The sequence below is a fragment of the Mustela nivalis genome (genome assembly GCF_964662115.1).
Source record: "Mustela nivalis genome assembly, chromosome: 9".
Taxonomy (NCBI): domain Eukaryota; kingdom Metazoa; phylum Chordata; class Mammalia; order Carnivora; family Mustelidae; genus Mustela; species Mustela nivalis.
In genome coordinates, this window is record NC_139028.1 from 70,653,787 (window position 1) to 70,678,573 (window position 24,787).

Genomic DNA, 24,787 nt, shown 5'->3' on the forward strand with positions numbered 1-24,787 from the left:
ATACTTAGTGAGCACCTACTAACCTCCAGGGCCTGTTCTAGGGGCCAAGCACAAGAATAAATGAGACAAAAGTTCATGTCCTCATGAAGCTTAAACTCTAGTGGGAGAGGACAGGCATCTAATGACATTCAGAATCTCTCAGGAACCCTCCTGAATGGGCCTCATCTCTCCTCACTTTTTGATATATGCTCCCCGAGGGATGAGTTTCCTTATTCAAGGTAAGGTATTCACCAGCCCATGAAGCCACTGTGTTTATGGGGTGTGGGAGGAGGAGGTGTGGACAGCATGGCTCCACATGAAAAGAAATATGGTAAGGATCTCTGGTCTGTCGAACTCAAGCATGTTTTTAGAACATGACTCCCTAATTTCCCTTAGTAGTTCCAGCATAGAAAAACCTCTACAAGGTAAGAAATTCTCTCAAACCCTAAATACCTAACCTGCCTTTTTTTTTTAAGAGTTTTTTTTTTTCCTTAATTTGACACAAAGAGAAAGAGAGAGCACAAGCAGGGGGAGCAGCAGAGGAAGAGGGAGAAGCAGGCTCCTCGCTGAGCAAGGAGCCCGAAGTGGAACTCAATCCAAGAACCCTGGGATCATGACCTGAGCCGAAGGCAGACACTTAACTGCCTGAATCACCCAAATGCCCGAAAACCTAGCCTGCTTTAACTAAAGTTTAGTTTCTCTCCTCTCAGGAAGGATCAGATAGAGAAGAGACTGGCCCTTCCCTTTAAAGGTGCTGGTCTTCATGTCACTGTTGTTTGGGGCAGAGCTACAGGGGCTCCTTGCGCAACCTCCCCACACAGGCCAGGCCCAGTGTGTTCTAGCAGCTTGGGATGGGAGAAGGGGCCTGCCCACGCTGACCTGGAGCCTAGTCATCCCCAGGTTCAGCCCAGAGAAGGCAGCACTCACTCACTCCAAGGTCCTAGGGATAAATTCGCAAACAAGAGAGATAAGGCCTTGCCCTCATGAGATTTCACTTGACAGAAGAACTCAATGCTTGTCTCCAAGGTTCTGCTTCTACCTTTTTAGGAATTTACTACAAGCAAAGCCACTCACTCACTCTGAGCTTCCAGTTTCAACTCCTTAAAACTGTTCTGACAATATCACAGGGCTGTCTTAATGGGCAAATGAGACTATGGACGTGAACTGATATCATACACTGTAACTCACTATGACTGTTAATTATCATTAGTATTAAGTCTTTCACCAGGTTATGCTAGGCCAGTTGTTCTCAACAGAGGGTAAGAACATTATAAAGCCTTAGGGTTCACATTTCAGAGTAGCTACTAATAAGTTATGTGACCTTGAGCAAATAACTTTATGTCTTTAAATCTTAGTGTCCTGATCTGTAAAATAGAGGTTAAAAGAACACACATCTCAGGGGGTTATCGTAAGGAATAGAGACAACACACATCAAGTGTTGAGCTCAGTGGCTAACACATAGTACTCAGTCTTAGCTTGATAATTACTAAACTAACAAGGGGCTCACTATTCTGAATAATCACTTGGCAAACTTTTTCAAAGAGCTTACCTTTGCCCTTGGATTCTAAACATCTGGAGTGAAAGAGGAAGAGAGTAAATTTAAACTGGCCATAAATCCTTTGCAGCTCATGCTATTAAAAAGGTGGATTCTATTTTTCTGCCCCTTAAAACTAGGTTGACCTTGTGATTTGCTTTGACCAACAGAATGGAGTAGAATTTTTTTTTTATTAACATATAATGTATTATTAGCCCCAGGGGTACAGGTCTGTGAATTGCCAGGTTTACACACTTCACAGCACTCACCATAGCACATACCCTCCCCAATGTCCATAACCCACCACCCTCTCCCTCCCCGACTCCCACCCGGCAACCCTCAGTTTGCTTTGTGAGATTAAGAGTCTGTTATGGTTTGTCTCCCTCCCAATCCCATCTAGTTTCACTTACTCTTTTCCTACCCCCCAAACCTCCCATGTTGCTTCTCGACTTCCTCATATCAGGGAGATCATATGATAGTTGTCTTTCTCCGATTGACTTATTTCGCTAAGCAGAATGGAGTAGAAATTAAGCTGAGTCCCGAACTTGAGGCCTCAGGAGGCCTTGCAGAATCCGCCTTCATGTACCTGAAATGCTACCCTGAGACTGTCATGTTAGGAAGCCAAGCTAGTCTTTCAGAGAATGAGAGGCCATGTGGAGCGCAACCGAGGTCCCCGAAACCAATAGCCAGCCCCAACGTGAGGCTGGCACGTGAGAGAGGTCATTGTGGACTCAACCAAACTTGGCTACATGAAAGACTCCAGGGCAAACCAGAAGAGGGACTGCCCAGTAAATGCACAGAGACGTGAGAAGTAACAAAATGTTCTAATAGCAAAATGATGCAGGGAGGAAAGGTCAGCTGTGTGTATAATTGATCTGCCCTAAACCCAGTGCAGAACCACTGCCCTGAACCTTCCTTCCCCACGCCTCTCTCCTTCACTTCCCCAAAGAGCAGCTTCCATGGTCTTGTTGTTTCGATCTCATTCTCTCTCGTTCTAGGAGCTCTGGCCTGAGACTCTCCTCAGGGCAATTCCTGCAAATGGAGCTAGTACTGTAATCCCAATAATAGAAGAAGCTTCCATCAGTCTTTGCCCCAAGTGGAAGGAGGGCTCAGGAACAACCTGTTAACCCAGAAAACAAGGAGGCTTGAGGACTGGCGATGAGGATGCATGGCTCTTTGTGGCAGTGTCCCCATGGCAGGTGGCATCTCCTGGGCATAGATGGGAGGGGGTGCTCCCTCCCTCACAGATGCCAGTCTCCTCTAGCTATTTTCCAGTTCCTCAAATGCAGGCTGGCAGTGAAAGCAAGGTAACTCTCCCTCTCTTGGACAATGAGAAACTGTAGCTACATGAATGGTGGTGCCTTGATCCAAATATATACCAGGAGCTATTTTAGGCATCAAGGATCAGCAGAGATTAAATTAGACGAAGTCTCTTGCTAGGTTATAGTCTGGTGGAGGGAAGCAGTGTGGTTTTATTTGTTTAGAGCAAACAGACAATAAACAAACCAGCAATGACAGATGGATATGGAGCCAATGAAGAAGAATAAAAAAGGCTAAAGGGAGAGAGAGAGTCACAGTGAGGGAGATCAGGGAAGGCCCCTCTGCTGGGGACAATGTGAATATAGTCTTAAGGAAGTAAACAGTGAGTTTATCAGGGGAGAAATGTTGTAGGCAAAAGGAGCAGCGGCGCAAAGGCTTGAGGCAACTACCTACCTACTGTATTCTGGGCTCAGCAAAAAGCCCAACGTGGACAGAGTGGAGTGAGGAGAGCAGAAGGCTGGAGCTTAGTTGGAGATGCATCAGAACACCCTGTGGACCAATAATAACACTTGGGCTTTTACTCTGAGACAAAAAGGGAGCTCTTGAAAGGGTGTTAGCAGAAAAATGATATGCTCTGACTTCACAGCAGAGAATGAAGTTCAGGGATGCAAGCGTGGCAGCAAGGAGACCACCTAAAGGACACTACAATAAGCCAAGCAAGAGATTATTATGGCTTGGATTAGAATGGGAGCAGAAGAGAAGAATCTATTTTGAGAGCTATACCAAGAGGATTTGCTGATGAACTGGATAAAAGGTATGAGAGACAAAGAGAAGTCAAGGATGATGTCAAGGTTTTTGGCCTGAGCACCTGGTAGAATGGAGTTAGGGTTATAAACCTCATCTAGGAATCATCAGCAGTATATAGATATTAAAGCTACATGACTAAGTATGGCTAGTATCAAAAAGACAAGAAATAACAAGCATCGGCAAGCATATGGAGAAAAGGGAACCCTTGTGCACTTTTGGTGGGAATGTAAATTGGTACAACTATTATGGGAAACAGTATGGAGGTTCCTCAAGAGATTAAAAATAGAAATACCATCTGATGTAGTAATTCTACTACCGGGTATTTACCCAATGAAAATGAAAGCAATAATACAAAAGGAAATATGCACTCCTATGTTTATTGCAGCATTATTCACAATAGCCAAACTATGGAAGCAACCTAAGTGTTCAACAGTAGATGAATGGCTAGCAAAGATAGGATAGACACACACACACACACACACACACACACACACACACACACGTATATACATACAATTAAATGTTACTCAGCCATAAAAAAGAATGAGATCTTGTCATTTGCGATGATACGGATGAACTAAAGGGCCTTATGCTAAATGAAGTAAGACAGAGAAAAACAAATACCCTATGATTACACTTATATGTGGAATCTAAAAACAAAAAAATAAACAAACAAACCCTTACCCTTAAACACAGAGAACAAACTGATTGCTACCAAAAGAAAGGGAGGTGGGGAGGTGGGCAAAATAGGTGAAGGGGATTAAGAGGTACAAACGTCCAGCTATAAAAAAAAATAAGTCACAGAGATGAAAAGTACAGCATAGGGACTATAGTCAATAATATTGTGATAACACTGTAGGGTTACTGCCTGTGGTGAGCATTGCATTAGTAAATAGAATTGTCAAATCACTATGTTGTATACCTGAAACTGACATAACATGTTTGTCCACCATACTTCAATAATAAAAGACAGAAAACTATACGACTATAAGAGCTCATCTAGGGAGTCAGTAGCTACAGAAACCCAAGGCCTGAACTGGAGCACTCCAGTGTTTCCAAGTCATGTAGAGGGAGGAAGAACCAGTGAAGAAGATTGACCTCTGAGAAGAGCATGTAATAAGGAAGGAAGAAAATCATGAAGACTGATGGACTGGAAACCTCCAAAAAACAGGGAGTGACCAACTGAGTCAAATTTGCTGACAATCGAGTAAGAGGAAGACTGAGAAACAGCTGATCGTTAGATTTAGCAATACAGAGGATGCTATGATCTTGAGAAAAGAGATTTTGGAGAGGTAAGAAGGAAAGCCTGACTGGAAGGAATTCAAGAAAATGGAATGAGAAGTGGAGACAGAGTGCGGGCATCTCGTTCAAAGGGTTTTCCTAAAAGCAGAAGAAGGAAATGAAGACGTGTGTAGAAGAGAACAAATGTAGTGTAATAGAAGCATTTTGTTGGTTAGCTTGAGCTGGGAGATATGATGCAGTACGCTTGAATGATCTGAATGATGGCTGGAATGATCCACTACAGAGAAAAGCTGCCAATGCAGAGAGAGCAAACTCGGAATAATATACTTAAACAAGCAGTAAAAGGGATGGGGATACCATGCCCATCTAGAAGGGTTGGCCTCAGACAGCACAACCACTTGGGCTGAATGTCTTCATTCCTTCATTCCTACCCACCTGGGCTGAATGTCTTCTCACATGGTCTCATTCCTATGCTGCTCTAGGCTTCCATCATTGGCTTTTACTGCCTCATGTTTTCCAGTGCATTCCATAGAGGAGAGAAAAAGGTCCAGATTTGTTCTTTGCTTCCTACTCCTTCAAGCATCTGTACCGAGCACCTTCCCAAAACACACCGATGTACTTAATGACTGAGTCCTATCAGTTCTATAACCTTCACATCTCTCAGATAATGCCCCAGTTCCTCCTCATCTCCTCTGTTATTACTACCCTTGGTTCAGATCTGATCTTTCACCAGGACTCTTAAAACGATCTAATTTCTCTCTCTGTCTTGGATCTTAACCTAGTTCTAGTCAGTCCTCTCATCTTCTGACATCTTTCTAAAATGCAAAACTCTTCATGCTTGAAACTCCCCACTATCCAAATTCACTGGCATGGATGACACGGTGCCTCATGATCTGATTCCTATTTTCACTTTGTCATCTGCCTTTTCCTACATACAATCCCCAAACCACTCGCATCAAACTTCTCGCCTTTCATGCCTCTAGGCTTTCACATATTGTTTGCTTTGCCTAGGATGCTGGCTTGTTCACGTACATATCTCTGTGGCTCTACTCTGGAATCCCTCTTGACCCTACCCCCTTCATCTAGGTGGAGATGGCCAAGTTTTTATGCCTCCACTGCACCTGGGAAAATGTCTGTTATGGTACTTGTAACATGTTATTGGACTATACTGTTTCCTCATCTGTATCTCTTAATAGATGATAAGTGGACCTAGTTGAAGGTGGTGATGGTGTCTTATTAATCTTGATATCCCCTACTCTTTGCATTGCACCTAGAAGTTAGTGGGACTAAATATTTATATTGAATGACTGAATGAGTAAAGAAAAGATAAATAGTTAAAACCTAGGTTTCTTTATGCCTACCTAGGATATTAGTCACAGACTTCCCTATTTCCCCCTCTTTGTCACATGTGACCTGAAGAACAACACAAAAAGTTACATAAAGCACTTAGTGAAGACCAGCACAGCTATAAAGCACTCTCCCATAAAGGCAAAAATCATATACCAGACCAAGAGTAAAGACCCGGATTTCCTCTGGTCCTGATTCCCTCACTTTCTGGATGTGCTCATAGAAAAGTCATCTAGATTCTCTGAGCCTCCAATTCTTTATCCATGGAACAGTAAAAACACTTGGCTCTGAGTATCCTTACATACTAGCTGTGTGTGGCTAAAATGATGTACATTTAAAAAGTGCTTGAACACGATACCTCCAGGAAGGTAAAAGAAATATAAAAATAAATACAGCACAGCTAAAAGACACCTAAGCCTGGGCTCTGATCATCTTTTGCTCTTTATTCTAAAACCTCAGGCCTGTCCCTGGGGAGGCAGACACTGTGAAACTGGGCACTCCTGTCACCGCCTTGTCAGCAGGCAGCCAGATCTGCAGCTCAGCACAGGCAGGGATGCCAACACTGCAGCATGTGACTGGCCAAAAGCAACATTTACAGGAGAGGGAGTAAGATAAACAGATAAAATGAGAAAGAAAGAAGAGAGGCTGGGGAGAATGCAAAGGAAATTTAAAGGAAACAGAGGAGCATAAACACTCAGACAAATACATAAGACAACTGAATAGGAAAGAGTATGAACTAAGGGTACAGAAAGACAAATCTACAGAAAAAACATGTGCAGTATATGTATACATAGACAAAAGTTGAGAGTTAAAATGCAAACTATGTGCCCTTCCCTCTGGAGTTGTTTCCTAAGAATACAACCCAACCCTTCGCTTAGTGATCTGAGCCACTCTCCAGGAACACAGTGGTAAGCATTCATGCCGAGGGATGCCCCATAAATTGCCAAGTGTACCCAAGAGCTCTCTGAGAGGGAAGTCGATCTTAGTCCTTGATGACAAGAGGTTTATAAACTCATCATGTTCGCTGTCAGGGCTTCTGGGGTTGTCGGTGTCAGGAAGAGGACCAAGTTGGGGCCAGTTGGAGAAAGTTCCTGTGGGTCCAGGAAATAGCCCTGGAGGTAACAAGATGGACTGTGGATGTCATGAAGCAAGCCTTGATCTGAAGATTAAGGTTATATGGAGCCCAGCTTCCAATGTGCTTAGTCTCTACTAAACAGGTATCTAGCCTGCTCCCCAGTGAAACAGTCTGGGAGTTGGCCATTCACCAATCCAGGGCTGTTCAAATGAAGGTGGGCCCTTGTTGACTCAGTGGACATCAGCATCCTCCCACCATACAGTGACTGCCTCAACTCTGGAGATGATGTTCTCACTGTATTCCCTCGGGGCCATACTCTGAGGCATCCGAGGAGGAGAAAGGAGAGGAAGGCTTCGTGAGTCCCATTAGCAAACCCTGAAGCCTGCCCCCCAGGCCAAAGCATGGGCTCAGCTCAGTAACTCCCACTGACATCCCACTCTGGGATGGTCCTGATAAAAAGCCAAAGGACAGGGTGACACAAGTTGGTTTTCCTGTTCCCAAAGCAACCTTATCTCAAAAGACTGGAAGCCCTCAACATGGTCCAGAATGCCTCATCCTCCAAGGAACTACATATGGGTCACCATCTACAGAGACTCTTGAGGTCAACCATAGCTTGTCAGAGTAAGTAGAATGGTAAGTAGGGTCAGAGCAGAAACTAAGTCACCTTTTCACTTCTAAAAGTACACCTAAGAATCTACCAAAGCCCTATCTGTCTACCTTCCAGCTGATTTCTAGGGAAGCACAAAGAGGATCAGGAACCCCAAATCCTCTAACTTGTAGCTGCAATGAACACAGAGTATTTACAAGACAGAAGCCCTCCCTGAGGCAGGTAAAAAATGATGCCTTACAGGAATATCCCCAAAACCCTAGTCTAGTAAAAATGGGACTGTTCTACAAAGCAGAACCAGGTATTGTGCAAAGCCAACAGGGAGAGAAATGTAGCTCCAGGAAACCATACTAAAGATACTTACAATGGTTTTAAAACATGATCCCGGGGTGCCTGGGTGGCTCAGTGGGTTAAGCCGCTGCCTTCGGCTCACGTCATGATCTCAGGGTCCTGGGATCGAGTCCCACATCGGTCTCTCTGCTCAGCAAGGAGCCTGCTTCTCTCTCTCTCTCTGCCTGCCTCTCTGTCTACTTGTGATCTCTCTCAGTCAAATAAATAAATAAATCTTTAAAAAAAAAAAAAAGATCCCTTAATTCTTTGACATGTCTCCTATAAACACCACCCCTTCCCTTGAATCTGGGTTCTACAACTGTTTGACCAATAGCATATAACTGAAATGAATCGGTGCCAATTTTCAGGCCCAAGCTTCAAGAAACCAGCAGCTTCTACTTCCTATCTCCCATGCTGTGAGGAAGCCCAGGCCATGTAGAGAAGTTACATACAGGTGTTCTAATAGACCCGGCTGAGGTTCCAGAAATAGCCAACATCAACCCCCAGACATAAGTCAAGACACCTCTAGGTGACACCTGCCCCTAGTCAATGAGTCACCCTACACCTTGAAGTCCTTCCAGCCAAGGTGCCAGACATCATGGAGCAGGGACCAGCCATCACTGCAGTGTTCTCTGAATTCCTAAGCCACAGAGTCTGCGAGCATAATAAAATAGTTGTTTTACACCATAAATTCTGGGGTAGTTATGTCGCAGTCCATATGTGGAACAGATTTTGGTACCTAGAAATTTAGTGCTGTTGAAACAAAATCCTCAATCACTGACTTGGGGACTGAGTGACAGGCTATCAAGAGGGGTTAAGGGAAAGTAAGGAAATGTTAGTAGAAGCTAGGGGGAAGAGGATCCTCTTAAAAAGGCTGAAAACTGGTAATTCTGTCCCCAACAGCAATATGGAAAATGGGAAATCTACCTAATTCGATGATCCAGCTGGAAGTATCTTGGAGCAGAGCGCTGTGGGTGCCATCCGACATCTAGCTGCCTACAGTATAAGACGGAAGAGAGGAGCCAGAAAAGGGACTGTTTCGTTTTCAAGCAACACAGAAAGGAAACAGAAACGAGAAAGGGCTTTCTGGGTTAGAAAATAACACTTGTTTCTGTCTCTCTAGACAGGAAAGAATTCTCAAATTAAGAAATGGCTTCCAGATTGTACTGGGAGTTTTACTATATGTGTGCGTGTTCGTGTGCGTGCGGGTATGTGAACTGATCAGACTATACACTTTAAAGGGTTCAGTTTACTGTAGTTTAATTATCCCTCAATAAACCTCTTTGAAAAAGAGCTAGAGTAGGACTAGACCCTTGTCTAATCTTAAAAGATCCTTTGTCAAGGGTGCCTGGGTTGCTCAGTGGGTTAAAGCCTCTGCCTTCGGCTCAGGTCATGATCCCAGGGTCCTGGGATCGAGTCCCGCATCGGGTTCCCTGCTCAGTGGGGAGCCTGCTTCCTCCTCCCTCTCTCTGCCCACCTACCTGCCTACTTGTGATCTCTGTCTGTCAAATAAATAAATTAAAATCTTAAAAAAAAAAATCCTTTGTCAAGACCTAAAAAAATGTTTTCAAGCATTGCCTCAGAGAATCTCAGGGACAGACAGACAAAAGGCCTTCTAATGATTTGAAGGGTGGGCCTCGCAGATCCTCTGTAAATGGTAAGGCTTCAGAGACTCTTGAGAACCCCTATCCCAGAGCACTCTCTAAGGGAACCCAATGCAGGAAGGGACTCACAGTAAAGGGATCTGTATATGGCCTCCTGTCGACTTCAGTACCTTGTAAAGGGATTCAAAAGAAACCCACGAAGTTTTTAAATGAAGTATATTGGCTGGTACTAGAAAGCACAGAGACAGTATAAAATGCAGGGAAGACTCTGGGCACTTGAAATATTATGGGCATGAAGCAGATGGAGAAAAGTACTCACCTACACGAAAGAGCTACTTTTGATAGAAAAGGAAGAGTCAGAGTCAGGGCAGAACTCAAAGCCCTGAGGGGAGAGCCAGAGACAAGGTAAATGCCTCCCAGGCAGTAAAACCAGGACCTAAAGAAGGCTTCCAGTCACTCGTGCCTCGCTCTGTATGAGAATTATAATGGGCCAGTAACTGCTGCGCAGTCTCCGGTTTCCCTCTCTGTGAAGAGGGCAATCTATAGCAGTTTTTCTGGGCCTGTCCCACCAGGGTACCTTGGGTGGCAGATACATACTCTCTTCAGTTTACAGGTCTACACATCAAGAGAAATAGTACCCAAGGAACTGCACACAATGATAGAAAGGGACTGCACCCAAAGCGTTTCATCTATACCTGAAATTGACTCACATGATGAGATCTTAGACTTCGAGCTGATGCCATGAACAAGATGAGACTTGGGAAGTTAGGGGAGAGACTGAGTGTATTTCACATTGGGGAAGGACGTGAAGTTTGTGATCAGAGGGCAGACTATGGCCGGTTGCATTTTCCAAAGACAGTGACCATGACCTATCCCATCTCACTTGCCCTTCTAACAATGTGAAGTGGATATTCCTCTCATCAGGTGGGAATTATTTTCCCTCCACTTGTGTGATGTTGTGATTTATAGTAAGAAATATAGAATTGGTCTTAGTCCCATTTCTGGCACAGAGCTCCTAAAACCCTTGGAATTGCCTAAGTGATGACAGCGATCAAGGTGTCTTTCGTGCTAATGAAGTGACTTTTGGACTACACCTAAGCATGGGGGCTGTTTGCCAGGAAAACCAACCTTGTGATTGGAGGATTGGAACTTTCAGTTGTCATCCTCCCCAGAACTCCAGGAAGGGGAGACCGGCTGGAGGTTGAGTCAGACACCAATGGCCAGTGATCTCATCAATCATGCCTATGCAACTGAAAACTCCATAAAAACCCAAAAGGGCAGGGTTCAGAGAAGTTCCAGGTTGGTGAATCAGAATGCTGCCACATGCCACTGTGCAAGGCCCAAGATCCCCAGGACAAAAAAATCCTTTCTTTGAGACCTTGCCCTATATATCTCTTCATCTGGCTGTTGATTTGTACCCATTAATATCCTTTGTAATAAACTGGTAATCTAGTGAGTAAATGGGTTTTCTGAGTTCGGTGAACCCCTCTAGGAAATTCATGAACCCAAGGAGGGGGTCAAGGGAACCTCTGATGTTTAGCCAGTCTGTCAAAAGCACAGGAAACATCCTGGGCTTGGGGCTGGCATCTGAGCCAAAGGGCAGTCTGTGGGACTGAGACAGTCTCAGAATGGAGTTGAATTGTAGGGCACCCAACTGGTGTCAGAGAATTGCCTAGTGGTTCGGGGAGCACTCTCACACACCCCACCACATTGGAACTGGGGTGCAGAGCTCTTTACATTGAACTTGGACAGACCTTCATTATCACCTTAAACAACAGGGTAAAATAGAAAAGATACCACACAACTTCTGTGGCTAGGTCATTAAAATGTCATGCATTTTTGCCTACTTCTCTTGAGATGCTCACTCTTGGAACCTGGACATCGTGCTATAAAAGTATGTAACCAAACACAGAGGCCACATGTAGGTGGTCCCCAGCTGATGTCCGAGCTGACTGCCAGCATCAACAGACATGTAAGTAACAAGTCTTCAATGACTCTAGCCCCTAGCCACTGAGTCACCAGTGTTGCAAGGATTAGAGACAAGCTTTCCCTAATGAGCCCTACCCAAACTGCAATTCATGAGCAAAATAAGTGACTGTTAAGGTTTTAAGCCACTAAGTTTAGGGCTATTTGTTACACAGCAATAAATAACCAGGCAAATTTTACTGATGTCACTGTTGGATTCTAGGAAGCATCTCAGGTAACAAGGGGCTAAGGCCACAGGTCCTGCAGAGAGGTGGCCTGCCACATCAGGACAGGCTCTGCAGCACCATCTTTTACCCACAGCCATCACTCTCAGGAGAGTTTCCCTATCTGCGAGCTCTTACCCTCTTCCTGAACACTAAGACAGTGAGCCCAGATCAGTGCCCACTTTAGCAGTGGGACCCCAAAAACCTGCACATATGAGTTGAAATTATGGTTCCACAGTCAATTAGCTATGTGGGTTTTAGCTTCCTCGTATGTAACATCAAGTAACTGGATGAATTCCAAGACCCCTCCAACTCTAACATTCCAAAAGAGTATGTGCTGGGCCTCCAAAGAGTTCCAACAGAGTAGGGGAAATAAGACCCCCATGAAATGCACCCTAGGAGGTACTGTATAAGAAGTGTTATCTGGACGCTCCAAACAAGGGTTCTAAGAGTGAATACAGAGGGGAGGGAAATCCTTCTTCGCTGGGTGGTTAAGAAAAGCACTTTGTAGCTCTTGCAGCTAAACTTGCAGAAAGGTAAGGTTTGCAGTAGACAACAGTGAAGGATAAGAGCAGAAAGAAAGGGGTGCCTGGGTGGCTCAGTGGGTTAAAGCCTCTGCCTTCAGCTCAGGTCATGATCCCAGGGTCCTGGGATCGAGTCCCACATCGGGCTCTCTGCTCAGCGGGGAGCCTGCTTCCCCCTCTCTCTCTGCCTGCCTCTCTGCCTAGTTATGATCTCTGTCTGTCAAATGAACAAATAGAATCTTAAAGAAAAAAAAAAAAAAAGATTCTTTCTCTTCCTCTCTCTCTGCTTTTCCCCTGGCTCGCACACTCACTAAATAAATAAATAAATAAAGTCTTTTAAAAAAAAAAAAAGAGCAGAAAGAAAGACCTGGGCTTTTTATGAAAGCCAGGCCAAATTTGACCATATCATACTTGATAACAGTTTTTGAGCAGGAAGATCCCAGGAATGTTTAGAGGGAGGTGAATGGAGTGGTGTAGTAAAACAACAAAAGGACCAAGACAGTTAGCCTTAAGTTCTCTCTCCCTTTAGCTTTGTGTTTGGAGGGAGTGCCTCTCCTTGTCCAGGTCTCAGCTTCCCAATCTGTAAAACAAGTGGGTTCAACTGAATGAGCTCTAAGGTTCCTTTCAGTTCTGCCTTTCTAAGAGCCTTGGGACTGAATGGAAAGGGAGCCTAAAGTTGGTAAGACCTATGAGAGAGGTACTATGAGGACTCAAATAGCACAGCAGGCTATGCTACAAGAAGCTCTTCTCCCAGACATCTAATCAACTGGCCAATAAAAAGTTATCATCTTCTACATACCAGGCATTGTTCCAGGCTCAAAGGAGAAGAAAAGAAGTCAACCAAAGTCCATGACCCCAAGAAGTCTACACTTTCACAGGCACCCAGGTTTCTCACACCTACATCCAGAAGCAGTATTCCCAAACACAATACTGATAGCCTGTACCTCCATGGGGCAGTGACCTTCTTCACAGTGAAGAACCTTGTCAAGGAAATCAGGAGGCATGATGAGCCTTCTGAGAAGTGCCCCTACAGCCTGCCAGGCCTTATAGCACAAGTGAAATCTCCTGAGAGCAACATGTAGCAAAGTTCACCCCATTTAGGTGGCTGAATTAGCTTTAAACATATACAATAAACATAAACAATTCCTTTTTTGCAAGTCACCACACTGCTTCCATTCTCCCTCTAGGTCATCCACACCAAAATCATAAATCCTCTGAAATCCAGGGGAGCTTGGAGAATCCCACCTCCCACTCCCAAAACTGGATGCAACCAAATTTTTTGAGCTGGGGTGCAAACCCTATGTAGGGAGGGTATATCTGGCAGCTGAGGGTGAAGAAACATGCCCATGCTGCCTCACTAACAAAGAGAAAGGGAAACCTGCTCCAAGAGACCAAAACCCAGCAAAGAACAGAACTTCAGTGGTCAAATGAAAAGGCTTAGATTTCCTCCTCCTACCTACCCTGACAATCAAAACTGGGCTATTAAACTATGGAAAGAACCTAGGTGTCCATCAACAGATGAATGGATAAAGAAGACACAGTATATCTATACAATGGAATACTATGCAACCATCAAAAGAAATGAAATCTTGCCATTTGCAACAACGTGGATGGAACTAGAGGGTATTATGCTTAGCAAAATAAGTCAATTGGAGAAAGATAACTGTCATATGATCTCCCTGATATGAGGAAGTAGAGATGCAATGTGGGGGGGTTGGGGGTAGGAAAAGAATAAATGAAACAAGATGGGATCGGGAGGGAGACAAACCATAAGACTCTTAATCTCACAAAACAAACTGAGGGTTGCCAGAGGTAGGAGGGTAGGGAGAGGGTGGTTGGTCTATGGATGTTGGGGAGGGTACATGCTATGGTGAGTGCTGTGAAGTGTGTAAACCTGGCGATTCACAGCCTGGACACCCAGAACCTAACTAGCCCTACCCCAACCAAAGCTCAGCATCCTCCTCACAGCTACCCATTCTAGAGGCTGAGGTCCCCAACGCCAAATTTATCCCCCTTAGCTTCAGCAGAGGGGTTTAGGAAAGGTACATGGCTTTAGTAAAAGAGTCCAGAGGTTATTCTAGGACATTAGCATCCAGCCTTGAACCAAACTTGAGAAGCCCCGCTGAGAGCTGTATGTCAATCTTCCAGCTCTGGAAGCTTTTATCCCATCATAGGAACGAAGCTAACATTTATTGAGAAGCTTTATGCCAGAAACTATGTTAGGCACTGACATATATTATCTCATTTAATCTTCACAGCAACTCTGTGAGATACATACTAGTATTATTATTTCATAGATGAGTATCCAAAATTTTGGAGGGCATAAGAAAATATCCTGAGATCTCACTATCTGGGGAGTAGTTAGAGCTTGGACTTGAAGCCAACTGTATATGATTTCAAAATCTGTGGTTTTTCTATCTAGAATTTTACATTCCACTTTATAAAGAAGAAGACCAAACCAAGAAAGTGAATTATAGCTTACACTGACTAAAATTCCCCAAGTTTCATTGTTTACAGTCCAGCCTAAATTCCTGTAGAACCTAGACTTCTGCTTGCAACTTGTGCTAACATGCATATCTGTCTCCCCACCCCGATCCCCAGTGCGGTCAACATCCCTCATTACAGTGTAGCCTAGCTCAGGCACAGGCCCCAAGCTGTCCTCATCTTAAGGAAAAGGATATAGCTGGGAGAATGTCAGCTGCTTCTTTCTGGCTCAGTTCCTGGAGCTCTAGGCTCCTCCAACAGTATAAATTAAAGTCTGTAAAGTACGGGTCCCTTTGCTCTCTCCTATGGACACTTATACAACTGGAAAATAGCATAGATATTAGAGATGGCTTTTGCTTCATAGTCAGCACAACTTGGGCCCAGGTCATTCACCTGGACAAGTGTCAGAGTCATGACAATAAGCATTTATATTTTGGACCCAAGACATTTGGCTGCCCCTTGATGCCACCCTCCAGTGAACCCCATTCTCCCAAGAGTGCTCCCCTACTCACCTGCTCAGAGTCCCCCGAGGGGCCTTAGTGCCTCCAGCTCCGTGGGTGATGCTGGAATTCTTGTTGGCAGTCATGGTCATTTCTGCTCTCTGCAAACCCAGAGCCCTGCAAAGAAGACAAGCCCTATTAGCTGAGTTTCCGCAGGCAGCCGAAAGTACCTCAAACATTTCCAGATGACCTCCAAAACTGCTAAGAGGGTTTCTGTGGCGGGTGGCAGGAACCACTTTCCCACATAGATTTAATTCCATGTGTTACAGCTTAAGAGCCTCAAGGGATCCCTCATCTGGTCTAGGCAATGAGTCTGTGAGCTAACACATAACTTATCACTTCACAGAAAATGACAAAACTCCATTTCCATCCTACCTCTTCTCATTTCTTAAAGATTCCCAAACTTCTAGCATGCCATAGAGCTTTGGCAAATTCATCCTATTTGCATACCTCCTGAATAACTATTTATTCAGTATTTTTCTTGAACCAACTTGAAACTAACTTGCTTGTCTTTAAGATTTAACCTTGTTCAATATAATTAATCATTTAGTCATTCAACAAATATTTACTGAACACCTATGTCCTAGGCACCACCATCCAACAAAGAATGGAACAAAGTCTCTGCCCTCAGGGAGATCACATCACAGGAAAAACAAACAATAAACCTGCGCATGTCACATGTGTGTGATACATCACTGTACCTTTATGTATAATATGTATGGTCATGATAAGTAGTATGAAGAAGAAAATGAAGCAAGGTAGAGGGACAGTGAAGATCTGTTATTTGAAATAGAAGGTTCAGGGAGGAATATTCTAAAAGAGTAACATTTGAGCCAACACCATAAAATTATGAGCTGTATTTTTTCTAATATTCATTAAAATTAAACTAACACACATTACGGCATTTAAGTACTGATAAAGTGAAAAAGGTCCATTCATGTACCATACAGAGTTAGCAAATATATCATTATTCTTTGGGGAACATTATTTTATGTTAAAATAATAAAAGAAGGAAAAAAGGTTAAAACTTAAGAATACATCCAGATTGGAAATGAAGAAGTAGAATTATCTCTTATTTGCAGATGATAAACTCATGTACACAAAAAAATCCAAAGGAATCCATTAAAAACTCTTAAACTAATATATAAAGTCAGGCAAGTTTGCAGGATACAGAGTAATATTTTAAAAATCAATTTTCCTTCCAACCACTGGCAATGAAAAATCTGAAAATGAAATCAAGAAAAACAATTCCGGGGCGCCTGGGTGGCTCAGTGGGTTAAAGCCTCTGCCTTCGGCTCAGGTCATGATCCCAGGGTCCTGGGATCAAGCCCCACATCGGGCTCTCTGCTCAGCAGGGAGCCTGCTTCCTCCTCTCTCTCTGCCTGCCTCTCTGCCTATTTGTAATCTCTGTCTGTCAAATAAATAAAATCTTAAAAAAAAAAAAAGAAAAACAATTCCATTAATAAGAGCAGGAAAAAACCTTAATATTTCTAAGAATACTTACAAAAATACTTGGGAATAAATTTAGCAAAAGAAATGTAAGCCTTGTATAGTGCAAACTATAAAACATCATTGAAAGAAATTAAAGAAGACAAAAATAAATAGACATCCCATGTTCATGGATCAGAAAATTCAAAATCGTTCATTAAGATGGCAATATTCCCCAAATTGATTTATAAATTAACAGAATATCCATCAACTGCAGAAGCTGACAAATTGGTCCTAAAATTTTATGGCAATTCAAGAGATCCAGAACAGCCAAAACAATCTTAAAAAAAAAGAATAAAGTTAGTAAACTCAGACTAATTCCAAAACATACTACAAAGCCACAGTAATCAAGACAGTGTATACAGACATAAGAATAGAAACAGAGATCAAGGGAATAAAACTGAGAGTCCAGAAATAAACCCAAACGTTCGTGGTCAATTGGTTTTCAACAAGAATGCCAAGACTATTCAATAGGGAAAGAAGTCTTTTCAACCAATGATGCTAGGACAACTGGATATTCATATGCAAAAACTAAAGTAGGACGCTTACCTTATACCATACAAAAAAATAAATAAGTAAAAATGGATCTCTGACCTAAGTGTAAGAGTAAAAAATTATAAAACCAAAGCTTAGAAGAAAACAGGGGTAAATCTTTGTATCATGAGATTAGGCAATGGTTTCTTAGATCTGATAACAAAAGGACCAGCACCAAAAAAAGACATAAACTGCATTATATCAAAATTTAAAATGTTTGTGCTATAAAAATGCCACCAAGAAATTGAAAAGACACCCATAAATGGAGGGGGGGATTATTTGCAAATCATATATCTGCTAAGGAGCTTGTATCCAGACTGTATAAAGAATTCTTTCAATTCAATAACAAAGATAAATAACCCAATTAAAAACTGGACAAAGGATTTGAATAGGCAAGATATAAAATCAGCCAGTCAGCTTACGAAACAATCACCAGTCATCAGGGAAACAGAAATCCAAACTACAATGAAGTAATATAACCTCACACCCACCAGGATGGCTATAATGAAACAGACAGATAAAAACAAATGCTTGTAAGGCTGTGCAGATACTGGAACCTTCATTTATTGCTGGTGAGAATGTACAATGGTGCAGCCATTTTGGAAAACAGTTCGGCGTTCAGAAAAGTTGTACAGAGTAACCATATGACCTCCCATGATCCACTCTTATGTTTATATCCAAGAGAAATAAAAACACTGTGCCCACAAAATGCCTATATACAAATGTTCATAACAGCATTATTCATAATAGCCAAAGAGTAGAAACAATCTAAATGTCCATCCATGGATGAAAGCACAAAGGTATATCCATACAATGGAACATGATTCAGACATAAAAAGGAATGAGTAGTGATACACTATATAATGTGCAAGAACCCTGGTGCCATTTTTACAAAATGTCCAGAACAGACAAATCTATAGAGACAAAAAGTAAATTAGTGGTTGCCTAGGTTGGGTTGAAAGTGGCAGAATAGGGAATGGCTACAATGAGTATGGGTTTCTTTTTGAGGTGAAAAAAAAAGTACTGGAATTAGATCATGGTGACGGTTGCACAGCTCTGTGAATAAACTAAAAACAACTGAAATGTGTGAATTTTATAATATGTGAATTACATCTCAATATAGCCATTAAAACCTAAGGGCAAAAAAAATCTTTTAAGTGCGCTGGAGAGTGGATGTGAGAAAGAACACAATTGATACACCAAGCATTCCCAAAAATGAAGTGCATTGGGATGGGAAAGTTAAACAGATTTATTTACAGCCACTAAAAGACCTTATTCTTAGAGGCCATCTTACTTATTACCTTGGCACGAATAAGTGATTGGTCTCAGTGACAAGAAAACCAAACCTAAGCCTCACTTTTGTCCTTCACAAAGTAGAGAAAAGCTTTCTCTAGTTGTTGGGGAGGGGAGAATCTTTATAAACCTAAGTATACAGCATGTTAGTGATGATGACGATGATGATGACAATGATGATGATGACACTGAGGATAAGCAGAAGTCAAGCCTGCCACCAGAGCCTCTGTGCACACCAGCTCTCATGAGATCTTTATCTGCCCCCAACCCAGTGCCAAGTGAAGTGCTTGGCATATGGCTGTGTGTGCAACAGAAGAAGGAGAAGAGAGGCAGCCTCTGGAAGCTTTCCCAGGCCGGCTCTCAGGGTCCTCAGGGAGCACAGTGCCCATGGTAACAATGGTCACAATAACCATCATAACCCATCAAAACAACACTAGACATGTTCTAGCAGCTCCAGGGCAAGTCCTCAGGGAAAGGGCAGAAGATCTGTGGAAAGACCAGAAACTGAAAGATATTAAAATAACATGATAAAAAATATATTCTTTCTTTCCCCGAATTTCCGATCTAAGGAGGGTGGGCCCACTGCTCAGAAATGCTTTCATGTAGTTGAATATGAGAACACAGAGCCAACTTAGTAAGAAGGAAAAATAACAGATGACTCTGACATTTGTTTGGGCCAAGAAGAAAGAGCCTGGGAAGAGGTAACCAAGAGAGGAGTGGATCAAAATTTCTACGAGGCCCATGGCAAGGATTCTTGATCACACTTCTGCAAGAGCACAGCTGCTATTCTCAAAAAAAGTAGCCTTGGAGATCAGGCACGTTGGGCAGGCACCGCTGAAAACCCCAGACAGGCCCATTCTGTCAGAAGAAAAGAGATGCCAACTTGCCATCCTTCCTCCCACCTGCTCTCTCTAGGCCAGGTCTGTGAGATCAGGGAATAATCTAGGGGCTTGAGAAACTAAGGACCAGGCTAACCCTTTACACCTGAAGCTCAGACTTGCACACTGTACATGGATGGCTTCCTGAAGGACACTGCTTCTTCCAGGGCGCTAAGAGCAACTCCAGGCTCTCAGCTAGGCTTTTTTTTTTTTTTTTTTTAAGATTTTATTTATTCACTTGACAGAAAGAGAGAGAGATCACAAGCAGGCAGAGAGGCAGGCAAAGAGAGGGGGAAGCAGGCTCACCGCTAAGCAGAGAGCCCGATGTGGGGCTCAATCCCAGGACCCTGAGACCATGACCCGAGCCAAAGGCAAAGGCTTAACCCACTGAGCCACCCAGGTGCCCCTCAGCTAGGCTTTCAGTCTGACATCTCAGTTAGCCTGGCTGCAGGGAGAGAAGATACTCCCAGTAGAGGAAATACCCATTGGGAATGGAGCAGAGAAGGGGGCTGAGAGGCTGTTTCGTTAGTTCTCAGGCCCTTCGATGCAAAGTCCAGCAGAAACTGCATGTTTAGAAAATGAAATTGTTCAGTTAGCATCTACCACCAGTCATGAGTAGCTCAAAAACCCAACTCTGACAAATTATAGACAACCATCTGAAGAGTCAGGACTATCCAGAAAAAGGACTATAATAAGGTACTCCTAAAATTGTTCTACAAACTCTGCATTGAGACGAGACAAAGAAACCACCAACCCAGGTACTTGAGGTGCAGCGGGAAGAACACCTGACTTGGGGTCAGATAACTAATTCCAACCCTGCCTCTACCAACTGGTAGTTAAATGACACTGCACAAGTGAGTTTCAAAGACTCAACTTTCTCACCCTAAGAGCAATAATAATAATATGACCTACCTCATGTGATTGCCTGGCACAGAAGCTTAATAAATGGTTTTTCTTCCAGGTCATGCTGCTCGAGGTATTTGGAAAACAACCAGTCCATTCCTGGCCTTAAGTCATCTTTAAACTCCCTGTTACTACTGTCACTCAATTCATTTGCTTATGCAAGCACTGTGCAAAGGCACAAGGATATAAAAACATTCAGACACAGTCTCTGCCCTCGGAAGATATAACTATAAAGGGAGAAGAGTCAGGTAAAAACTGGACCCCAGGAATGCCTCATAGGGAGGTGACATTTGAAGTAGGCCTTAACCTATTTGTTGCTTATGTTAGAGGACCTCGGGAAAGGCAAAGGTACATTTATTAAGACATGTTCCTAAATTCTTTCTGTAACAGCTAAAGTTATAAGCGCTTCACATGTATTAAATCACTTCATCCTAGGAACAACCCTAAGAAGTAGATACTATTATTATTTACATGTTACCAAGGAAATCAAGGTACAGAGCACTTAAACAGCTTGCCTTAAGTCACTAGGCTAGAAAGTGGCCCAGCAGGAATTTGAGCCAGGTAGCCTGCACTAGTGCCCCAGCTTGGAGCCAGGACTCTGTATTACCTCTAATCATCTTCTAATTCAGCTCTCACTACTCTCCAGGACAAGTTTTCTAATCAGGAAATTTAGGTTCAGAGAGATTGAATGGCCCAAGATCACTCACCTAGTGAACGAACAGGGCAGGAATGTGGGCACAGCTCTGTCTGACTCCACTATCTACTTACCCTCCTTCACATCAAAGGGGCACTTATTAAAAATACAGTCCCAGGCCCCACCTCTACCTCCTGAATGGAAATCTATAGGAATGGGGCCTAGGAATTTGCATTTTAAGCTAGTTTATATACCTCTAAGGGTGAAAGCTTGTGTCCTACTGCTTTTTGAGGACTTGGAAAGGTACAAAGGTGACTACTGACCATCTTCCTAAGGTTTCCCAGCTGCAAGCGAATAAAAGATGGATATTCATTTAGTCCCTTATCCTCCTCCCACCCCTCAGCTTCTTCCAACCTGCACAGGAACCACCGACCTTCAACGACAGAGAGCAGGTCCAACATGAGGTCCGGGGAAAGCATTATCAATGTCTCCTCTAAACAGTTCCTCAATTTTCTGCTGCTCAATGCTCCTGTATCTCAGAGCAACTCTTCCTGCCACCCACCTCTGGTAGCTAACATCTGCCTTCTGCACTTTCTCCTCACTTTCGACTCCTAGGAGAAAGAGTTTATACCTGAAGACATTGCTGATGTTTTATAAGAGCAAAAATAGGTCTCATCCGGCCTTCCCTTTATTTTTAAGAAATTTGAATTAATTACCAAACATTTTAAAAAGTGGGGAGATACAAATAAAATACAAATAAAAAGTCAGACTGGCCTTTCTCTTGAAAAATTAGAAAATCTGATGTCACTCTCTGCATTTCTGCGTGGCCACAGCTGACTAGACTGAGTAAAAGGGGCCCATTTAGATGCAGCAAGTTCTCTCCAACTTATGGCTGTCCCTCCCCACCCGGTGCCTGCCACTGGCCAGCTGACTCTCCATCAGCAGGTGAGTGCTGTAGCCCTAGACTAAGTCCCAGCAGGTGAGGGTTAAGAGGCACTGTACCAGGAACATGCTTCCAGTGGAGCAGCTACACGAAGTCTCTGGAGAGCCAGGCCTACATAGTGCAGGGAAGAGGAGGCTATTTCAGTGCAGGGCACACCACCTCTGAGCCATTTGAACCCCCCCTTCCCTTCTATTCTCCTCACTGCCACTGGAGGAAAGACCTCTGGAAGGCTCCTAGCTTTAGCCTGGGCCAGCCTTCATCTTGCAACTCTCTCTCTCCCACTCCTTCTCCCTATAATCCAATCCCATGACCATAAATGCTCTCCCGAAGGTCCAGAAAGAGATCCATCAGGTCAGGCTCTGAAGGGCATGCCTTCCGAGGGATGCCCAACCTCTAAGAATAAACCTTCCTACCCTAGACAAAAAAAAAAAAAGTTCCCCCTTGTTTAGGTGATACTTCTAAAGGTCTGTGAGAGACTTTCCCAATGGGCCTAACTGTGGACGTGACAAGACATCTTGCCCCTGAAGGAGGAGACATTTGAACCAGCATTTGGTGATGAGAAACAGACAGCAGCACTTGGATGGAAGAGTCCCATTCTGCTGGAGTTAAAGTTGCCCTGTAGAGGAAACACAGACCCTGCCAAGCACTCCACTTTACTGGTCCAGGTAAGAAGTCAAGATATCCGACAAAGGAAACCTCTAAACCATATCAGAGAATTTCTGCTAACTACATTTCACTAATTTCTTAAGCAATCTCCCCTGTGGACAGCCTGGAGGGAAGGAAGAGGTGGGAAAGGGAACGGAGCTCTATGTGTGCACTGAGACCCTAGAGGATGCACAGCTCCATACAGTTGTGGTCTCACCATGGTGACGTCAGCACACCCCCGCCCCCCGCCCAGGGAACACCTGCTCAAACCCTCCTTCCCCTCTTACTGACTCCCTCCTGCAACCTTTCATCATTGCAGGTCCTTGGCCAAGAAAAGGAACAGACAGACCAGCAGCTCCCCCAGAGGAGGGCTTAGGTCTTTAATTTCCCCCCTTCAAAAGTCCCAGCAAGCAACACTGGCACTACCAGCTTCCAGGAGGGTCATCACTAGAATGAGTTCCTTTTAACCACCCAAAGTGGTTTAACCACTCAAACCAGAGTTCTCAAACGTGTGAGTGTTTGAGTCTTCCCTTCTCTCTAGCAGATGTTCTGGCCTTGGGCTAAGGGCTGTGTCTCCCTTTCCTGGCTCTGCCTGGACTAACAGCTCATGGGCTCAGCCTCTGCTGTTTGGGATTCCTAGGATGTTCAGCCACACCGCTCTCCTGCCATGCTGGCCCCCTCTGTCCCCACCTGGCTGAGAAAGCTAGAGGGCAGCTTTAGCTAGCTCTTCCCTAGGTCCTCAACTTAATGTTAACTGACTTTTTAACTGATGACAAAAGAGGATCCCTAAAGAGTCGAAAGCAACGGTGATAAGGGGTCCTAGAAATTCCATACTGGCCGTATCCTTTAAAGGGCACTCCTTCTCTTCCCAAAGTCACAGCTGCTATAAAACTGTGAAAAGGGAGTTTTCCAACTGTGGCTGCCACCCCGTCGGACTGTCAATGGCAGGCCTTTTCCTCCTTCCATCCCTCAGCTGATGTTGTCCACCTTGGGGCTTTCAGTCAATCCTCTCACAACGGTCACTATTACCTTCTGGAGCGGGGGCTGCAGTTACAGGTTCTCATCCAACATACCCACAAGACGAGGCTGTTCCTGGGAAACCTGCTTTCATCTCATTCAAATGGGTTTCTCCTCCTTCATCCCCCTTCTCCACCCCTCCATTCCCAATTCATTTCTCACTGCTCATCTGCACACAACCTATCTTTGGCTCTGCTGTGCCTAAAAGCAAGGGTTTCCAAGGGAAAGGGGACAAAGTGGGCTCGGAGGCTGGCTGGGTGGGCAATAGAAGCTTCAGAACGGGAGCCAGGAAGGATTTTCTCCACTCTATCCCATGCTTCCCTCCAAAATGCCAGACCCTGTTTCTCTGTTACTATTTCTACATAACTTATACCTTAGAGCTTCCCCCACTCCAGCCCCAGGTTCTGGGTTTGTAGGTCCAAAAAGCCCTTCAAGCAAAAATGTCAAGGGGATTATGAGCCTGGTCAAGTGGAAAGGAACTGAGATCTGGTTTGTTTTTACAGGTCCCTTATGAGACTGAAATCCTCTCAACCAGCTGCGGGAAAAGATGTTTTTTTTTTTTTTTTTTTTTCCCTGTTGTTGTTGAATAATAATCAGAAAAAAATTAAGCTCTTTCCATCTCTTCACTGTCCATTGATCACTCCCACATCCTCTTTCCCAACCCTCCTCTTCAAAGAGGCCTATAAGTTTGGGTTTTCAACCTCAACCATTTTGTCCTTTTTCCTGCCAGATGGTCCTTCTCCACTTCAGTACAGATTGTGTGGAGGCTGAAAGCTGGGTTTAAATGTTTCCTGAAAGCCTGAAAAGGGGTGAGGGCTTGTGAGGCAATTCCAGGCCAAAGGAATCTGGTGGCTTCCAAGATAGTTTTAAAAACCCAGACACAGTCTGCAAACTCAGCCTCTCAGCAAGCAGCTGAACCCAACTCTGCCAGGACAACGGAGCCTACTCTGTCCAATGACTTGGCAAATGT

The 24,787-nt window shown here is 43.8% G+C and overlaps 1 protein-coding gene across 14 annotated transcripts in view; it reads right to left on the minus strand.

The window, feature by feature from the left end:
• DENND2B (DENN domain containing 2B) overlaps window positions 1–24,787 on the minus strand; it is a 173,187-nt gene that overhangs the window by 36,819 nt on the left and 111,581 nt on the right. For 12 of the 14 annotated variants that reach the window (XM_082683040.1, XM_082683042.1, XM_082683047.1 and 9 more), the window contains one exon: window positions 15,495–15,599. In XM_082683040.1, coding sequence (XP_082539166.1) covers window positions 15,495–15,574 — 80 coding nt within the window. In that variant the 5' untranslated portion in view covers window positions 15,575–15,599. Of the gene's footprint in view, window positions 1–8,215; window positions 8,417–9,108; window positions 9,204–15,494; window positions 15,600–24,787 lie in introns of those variants that run through there. The other 2 variants (XM_082683038.1, XM_082683037.1) reach the window with 2 other exon arrangements.